General features: G+C 36.9%; 2 protein-coding genes across 2 annotated transcripts; one reads left to right on the top strand and one right to left on the bottom strand.

The window, feature by feature from the left end:
* Positions 1-3,314: 3,314 nt before the first annotated feature.
* Positions 3,315-4,351, bottom strand: PHYBLDRAFT_57688 (hypothetical protein; the record flags this gene model as incomplete). Its single annotated transcript, XM_018440245.1, has 6 exons — positions 3,315-3,543; positions 3,626-3,698; positions 3,791-3,939; positions 4,044-4,109; positions 4,218-4,285; positions 4,349-4,351. The coding sequence occupies 6 exons, from the start codon at positions 4,349-4,351 to the stop codon at positions 3,315-3,317; spliced, it is 588 nt and encodes a 195-aa protein (XP_018289953.1).
* Positions 4,352-5,359: 1,008 nt separating this feature from the next.
* Positions 5,360-6,973, top strand: PHYBLDRAFT_23575 (hypothetical protein; the record flags this gene model as incomplete). Its single annotated transcript, XM_018439811.1, has 7 exons — positions 5,360-5,560; positions 5,622-5,702; positions 5,778-5,831; positions 5,890-6,248; positions 6,326-6,385; positions 6,469-6,544; positions 6,620-6,973. The coding sequence occupies 7 exons, from the start codon at positions 5,360-5,362 to the stop codon at positions 6,971-6,973; spliced, it is 1,185 nt and encodes a 394-aa protein (XP_018289952.1).
* Positions 6,974-8,161: the final 1,188 nt, after the last annotated feature.

The following is an 8,161-nucleotide window of genomic DNA, read 5'->3' as shown; positions in this document are numbered from 1 at the left end:
ATATATAGATATCCATACACAGAAATGTCTACTAATTACCATTTGTATTGGTCATAAAAAATGATTATCTATCACTTGATTTTGTGGTCTTTTTCTTTCCTTTTTTTCTTCAGCCGATGTGGTCGATACATCAAAGAGTATCTTTGTTGGAAGAATAATTGCTGCAAATCACACATGGGTTCCTGAAACTCCAAGTTTTGTATACAACTATGGCGTACTCTCTACTCTCGGCTGCCCTTACAATACAACCCATCTCAAAGACGTTATGATCATACCCGCAGACACATCTACTTGTGCACCCGAGATTCCCACTAGTACTGAAACAGTCTTGTCAGAGACAACATATTTCTCGACAAATTATGAAACATTCAATGCCACATTCACCACCACCACAACAGAGTTCCTGACCGAACTCAACGAAAGAACAGTAACCTTACCACTCATCCTAAAAGATACAGTGACTCAAGTTTCGACCCAGACAATCATGGAAATAGATGTATCATCTATGGTATCTACGGTCACAAATGTCCAGTTCGTTGACCGGTTTATTGAAAATCTAGCAGCCGAGCCCCCCTTGCTTCCAAACCCGGTCGTGAGCACCGTGTTCGAAACTGCAGCAGTAACTTCAACCGAACTTTACAACGTAACCCAACTAAACCTCTCGACTTCCTACCGCGATGTCACAGCCACAGAAACCTTTACGGTTATGATGCTAGGCACGGTTTACGAAAGCTTTACCACCACATTCACAAAGATGGTCGATTTCTTGAACCCAGCTCCAGAAGAGCCCCAGACTGTACACAGTACACTGGATGTTACTGTTGTCAACATGCTAACAGACACCAAAACAGAATTCAAAACCACAACCCAATATTCTTCGTACGTTGATCTTCGCATAGTCACAGAAACAAAGCAAGAAACAAGAACTGTTGAACGAAACGAAGGCCAGATCATCGCAACTCTAGTATCAACTGAGTTTGCTACCAGAACAACCGGCGCGGTCGTAGTAGAAAACTCAATAGTCATTCAAGACATCACAACCACAGAATTTGTTACCGTTACAGACATGTCAATGACAACCATCGGTGTCACCGAGACAGTGACAACAACCGAGTATGAGCCCATGATTGGAAATCTCGTGGTCGCCAAGTTACCTTTGGCTACTCCCGCAATTCAGGAACCTGATGCCTTCCCAGGCTTTCTGGCTCTCCCATTAGATCCCGTTACTATGACGGCCCGCTATCCTTTCATGATAACTCGTGAGCACACTGGACCTACCGTAACAGATCCTAGAGACATCTTCACAACCACAGTCCATGACATCTACACACATGTTCCTGTCCCCGTCGAAGCAGTACAGGCTCACAAGAGATTACCCAATGTTCCATCAATTATCGAAGCTGCAAACCAGGTTATTTCGTCTGCTAATCAAATGAAAGCTGGTGTAATTTTACCAGATGGTATATTTGAAGGCTCCATCAGCAATCTAGTCGACCTGCTATCTGAACACCTCAAGAACACATCATCTATAGAACACGGGGCCCTGTCCGATCCAGCCAGTGATCTGGTCACCTCTCTTGTAGATATGATGGCCCAGAACACCTTGTTGTCTGATGGAACCTTTACAGTTCCCGCCGGACACCTCATTGAGGCGCTAGAGGATTTGATGAACAAGAAAGAATTGACCTACAAGAGCGGGTTTACCGCTCCTGCCAAATACCTTGTCGGTGCATTGTCCGACTTGGCCACCAACCCCAACAACCTTGTTCCAAGTCAAGATCTTGAATCTTCTTCACGATACTTGATCAACAGCCTAATGGCGCTCACAAAAAAGAACGCCCTCAGCAATAACCAAGGGTACGAGACACCGCCTTCGAAGCTTGTTGAGGCGTTGAATGGGCTGTTGGACGACAACAAATTGATTGAAAATGGAGCTTTTACCTCTGCTTCTAAAAACTTGATCCATTCGCTGGCCTCCTTAAGATTTCAGAGACCATCTAATGGAGCGGAACTCATGGCTATGCCAACAGTGGCCGGTACTCTTGGGATCGAGACAAGGACGGCTACAGAGATAGTAGTAACAACACAAACCATTCCTTACACGCCTCCAGCAACATTGCTTATTGGTCAGGAAGGTGGCATTTGGAGATACAGAGTGTACAATGGCGGCGACCGTGAAAGCAACTGGAACATGGAAGACGTTGTTGATGTTATTAATGATAATGACGAACCTGTAAACGAAGATTTTGATGGTTTCCTTGATGGATCTGATAACGGATTTAACGGTGGACCCAACGATGACTATAATGATGGATTTGATAATGGCTCTAATGGTGGACCTAATCAGGCATTAATTGGCGAATCACACGGTGAATCGAACGATAGATTCAACAGTGGGCCTAATGGTAAACCAAACGATGGATCAAATGATAAGCCTATCGGTGGATCAAACAATGGATCCAATGGTGGGCCTAATTGTGAGCCCGATGGTGAACCTAATGATAAATACAATGGTGGACGAGATGATAAAAGATATCGAGGAAACAGTCGAAAAGATGATTGGGAAAATGAAGACAATGATGATGATAATAGCCAACAGCACAGCTGGATTCATAAAAAAATGCATGAAAAAGGTACTAAATTAGACACCGAGGATAACAGCGAATGGCATAAAAACCACAACGAAAAGGACGGAATGGTGTATCACAAGAAATTATACAAAAACAATTATTGAGCAGACGATGAGAAGAAAGATATCCATATACACACATATACACCCATACACACATACACACCCATACACACACAAACACACAAAGAAAACAAGTAATAGTTTAATGTATAACATGCAAACACGAATATGCGCACAACTCAAAAGTAATCACTATTATATATAATTATAGCTGTGCTGGTGTATATCGTGAACAGAAAGTTCATTTCTTTTTAACTAGAAATATTAGATATTTGAATATTTATACCCTTTATCCTTTTCATTATACCGAATCAAATAACTATATCAAAACTTGAAAGAAAATATTGTTTTATGATCTTGTACGTATCGATATCAAACTCTATGTAACGATATATATATATATATATGTTTGTACTTTGTTTTGTTGAGCTCATACATGTTTATTGGTATAGATACCAAGTAAAGAAAAATAAAGGTGGAGAGCATATTTTTTTCCAAAAAAAATGCAAAAAAAAAGAATGAGCATGGGAGAAAGTAAACTTTTACAATGTTTAAGATTATGAGATATCTATGTACAGAGAGAGAAAGAGAGAAAGATAAAGAAAGAACAAAACCAAAGCGTCTAAAAGGCATTTGTACCAAGCTCAGGAAGTCTTTCAATAACGTATTTTCGGCTGGAGATGTACATGATGGGAATACCAGGAACCTTACGGATACGACGCTTCAAATCACGATCACAGGTAGCTACAATATAGCATCTGTGTTGCATGATACGTTGAACCAGACAGTCATCAGCATAGGTACCCTTGTGCGAACATGGGAGTCGCTCGAAACGAGGATCACGAGCAATCCTATATTAAAAGGAAATTATTATTATTTTAAATATGTAAGTTTTCTACTCTCAATAGCCCGTCAACTGTTTTAAAGCCTTACTTTAATGCAATGCGGTACTTGGGGCCCAGCTTCTCCAATTCTGCCATAACACAATCGGTAATGCATGGAATGGCTAAAATATATAATAACAGGAAACTTAATAAAAGGAAACCCAAAATATTCCTTGCAGTGCTCCCCATTCTATACATTTAAGTCCCTACTTACACTTTGCATAGAGACAATCCATCATTGACTTTACCAACTCCAGTTTGTTTTGAATAGAAAAGTTGATAAAGTTAGTATCGACCAATACATGGTAAGGGGGGCCGAGGGCTGCGTTGTATTGAAAAAACATAGAAGAGGCAACCTGGGGTCTATATGTAAAGCAGTATAGTTTTAGCCACCAGTACACATACACACACACACACACGTCTATACTAAGATCGTCTTGCTCATGAGTATGATCTATAAAACTTACAATTGGCGAACAACAGCCTTTTCCTTTTCTTCTTCCTTCTTCTTCAGCTTTTCCTTGTTTTCCTTCCTGTGCAAGATAAAAATATATAAATACATATAGGAGACAATTCAATAAAGATTAAATCAATTTAAAAAACAAAAAAAAAACAAATAAAAAGAAACAAGAAAGCCTTACAGTCTGGAATCTTTAGTGCTGATGATGCGCTTAACTTCGGCGAACTTTCTTGTCTTTTTTGCTTTACCCTGTATAGTTAATTTTATTTAGTATTAAGACATTTGATCTTGATAATGAGACAATTAGCATACCATAATGTGAAGTTTGAGAAAGAAGAGTAAGATAAAATGTCTCGGTAGGCCCAAAAAAGGGTCGGCCAACTAGCAAAAAAAATGTGACTGTCGCATTGTAATTTAGTGACTGGGTTTTATTTTTTTTAAAAAAAAAAGAGGATCAGGAACAGAAGGTCCAAACCTAATCTGAACCCCAAACTTACGCATCGAGATTGCTTGTCAATTGAATTAATCATACACATTGGAATTTACACAATCTCTACTTGTAGATTTACAACCAGTAACAAAATGTACAAACTAACCGATATAGAATATCCTTTAATCCAACCTACAACTCTAAAATTAGTTTTGGAATTATAATTTGTTTACTAAATTCAAGTAAAAGTTGGATTGGCAATAAGTTCTCACAATGTTCAGTGATATTTTTTTTTGAATGAAACTCTTGTTGAACTAAAAGAATTCTCTATATTTTTTTTTAATATATAAACAATTTTGCTAAAGGATGGGACCATTTACTTTTAAATAAATTTACTGATTAGAGCATTTCTTCTTTTACTTCTTTTACTTTACTCTTAAAAAATTAAAGTCACTGGCCATATTATTTGCATTATATTTCAATAAATTAGCTTTTAAGTTTGATCAAGTCATTTATTAGTGTTTGACTGACGCACCTTTCCTTGGCTGTTGCTTCTATGCCTATGATTCTTCAAATAATTAACCAAAAAGTCGCAACTTTCTTGTAATGATGTACCCTATTGGCTTAAATGTGTGCGGTGTCTACAAGATTGTATTATATCAAATATATATATATAAATATTTGACTGAATCAATTTTATTATTTTTATTTTTATTTTTTTTTATTTTTAATTTTATTATTATTTTTGACAGTTTTTATCATATATACATATATTATTTAATTCTTGGTGAATTTTTCTACGCCATAAAAAATAACTTTTATCAAAACCACCAACTCTTACCGTGACTTCTCTTATCCGCCCCGTCTTTAAAAAGAGTGTTACTCTGCCTGTCATGAAGAGTGCCCTGACCTTTGAAACCTATGCTAGATGCTCGACAACCAAAGGTCGAGCTTCGATTCTCACTCTTCCTCATGGTCCAGTCAATACTCCAGTATTCATGCCCGTAGGAACTCAGGGAACTCTTAAAGGAATGACACCTCAGCAGGTCAAGGACATGAACTGTCAGATCATGCTCAACAATACTTATCATCTTGTAAGACGACTCTATGATTACCATTACAACAGCTTCTTACATTCAATTGTTATCTTTCAAGGGATTAAAACCAGGACAGGAGATCTTGGACGAAGCTGGTGGATCACATGCATTCCAAAAGTGGAATGGCAACCTCCTGACCGTAATTATTATTTTGTGTTTTTTCTATACAGGATAAATTGACTTATCACTATGTTTTTCTTATATTTTATATTAGGATAGCGGAGGATTCCAAATGGTGTCTCTTTTGAAACTTGCAGAGATTACCGAGGTATATATATAATATATTTAATAATTAGATGTCTAATATATAACATCAATGTACACAGGAAGGTGTTCAATTCGCTTCTCCCCACGACGGTTCATTAATGATGCTTACACCCGAGCATTCCATGTCGCTCCAGAACTCTATTGGAGCTGATATAATGATGCAGCTTGACGATGTCATTTCATCCCTTACTACTGGTCCTCGTGTAGAGGAAGCCATGTGGAGATCTGTCCGCTGGCTCGATCGTTGCATTGCATCTCACAAACGTCAGGATGATCAGAACTTGTTTGCTATCATCCAAGGTGGTCTGGACCCCGAATTGCGAAAGAAGTGTGTAGATGAAATGGTAAAACGCAACACACCTGGCTATGCTGTAGGTGGTCTGAGCGGTGGTGAAGAAAAAGATCAATTCTGGCGCATGTAAGTTCTACAAATTTTGTCTGGGATCTCATTTCAAGCAAATACAAGTTCCTAAATTTTATATGCACATTGGCTAGTGTTTCTTTATGTACAGATCTGCTTCCTAAAAATAAACCTATTTACTGTATGGGTGTTGGGTAAGAATACACAATTACATCAAACATAATGGGAACAACAACAAAAAGAAGAGGGGTACTGAACTATATATAACATTTTATAGATATGCCGAGGATCTTGTGGTCTGTACAGCATTAGGTGTGGATATGTTCGATTGTGTATTTCCTACAAGAACTGCTGTAAGTTTGGTACAAAAGGAGGTATATATATATTTCAAAAATAAATACTTAAAAGTGCTTTGTGTGAATGTTTAGCGATTCGGAAATGCTCTGACCATGAAAGGAACTGTTGCTCTCAAATCTGGAAAACACAGTTCCAACTTTGGACCCATTGAAGAAGGTTGTGATTGCTCAACATGCAAAAACTACACAAGATCATACATTCAATTGTTAGTCACAACAAAAGATACCGTTGGTTGCCACTTGGTTTCTATTCACAATGTAGCTTTCCAGTTACGCTTAATGCGAGAGATGCAAGAGGCTATCAAGCGAGATGAATTCCCAGCATGGATAAAACAATTCTTTGCCGGTTACTTTGGAGACCAAAGCAAGTATCCTGTCTGGGCTGTAAATGCACTCCAGAGTGTCGGTGTAGATTTGACAGCATGAAACATAAAACATAATTGAAATGCTTAGTCCAAAAAAGGCATGCAAATAAAATACACTACGGCTCAAACCATCAACAACTGGATACTTGTTTGAAAAAAAAACCCCGTCTAAAAATACGTTAATGTGAACCGGTGATTTAAATGTAACAAATAGAAAGAAAGAAAGATATAGAGATATCAAAGCATTCATTATTATCAGCAGGTAAAATAATAGGGACCTTGGTGAGACGATAAGAGACATTTAGGCGTCGAGTTACCAAATATGGATTTCTATCAAACATTTTTTGTCGGAATATCATGTCTCAAACATAGTATACATTTGGTAATCATTGCCTGTCGGAAAAGGAGTAGTACTAAGCTCACGAATGCTGCTTCATATAATCAAGCTAATGAGAGATTCGTTAACTTTTATTAAATAATAGTCATTTTTTTCTCGGTATTATGTTAGAACAAAAATATTAATACTAACTTTATTAAAAAAATAATGAAAAAAATAAGTAGAGAAAAGTATACTGAAGGGATGGTTATATTCTTACATGCATACGTTAAAATTACAACTATTAATATTTTCAAGCTTAATGTATTCGTGCGTTTAGCAACAAAGAATTAATACAACATGATTGGTCTATTATGTTTTACAATGTTTGAAAAATTTCTTTCAAGTTTGACAAACTTTTGAGAAAATTTATCAAACATTCGTGTTTTTCACACCCAGATTTCCTTATACGGATAATTTAAACTCCTCGAAATGTTTTACAAGGTTTCACCAAGGTCTCTAATTTATAATGAACAAGAATCCTTCAAGACCTTTTAGTCTCTTTCAGAATATTAAATAGTTGGTATGACAGACAAGAGCAATCATAGTAAGAGATATATTAGAGAGCGTTATAGAATGTTTTAAACTTAGTCTTCCAAAAAAGAAATACTATACAAATAGGGTACCCAATCATAAAGAAAAATCATTGGGCAATGAAATATGTTTAAAACGTATTAAAGTTTTGATTGAGTACTTCTAAAGAGCGGTTTACATTTGTCTTTGAAAATTGCGATCTTGTAAAAGAAAGTTTCAGTTTTGGTTCACCTAAAAATTACCATTTTTAAAAAAAATTGGTTAAAATCTGCCCTGAATCACAAAAAAAATGAAAAAAAAAATGGCAAATCAAATATCAGGGCCATTTATGTGACGGTC

This window comes from Phycomyces blakesleeanus (genome assembly GCF_001638985.1).
Source record: "Phycomyces blakesleeanus NRRL 1555(-) unplaced genomic scaffold PHYBLscaffold_14, whole genome shotgun sequence".
Lineage (NCBI taxonomy): Eukaryota > Fungi > Mucoromycota > Mucoromycetes > Mucorales > Phycomycetaceae > Phycomyces > Phycomyces blakesleeanus.
This window is presented reverse-complemented; position numbering and strand designations above follow the sequence as displayed.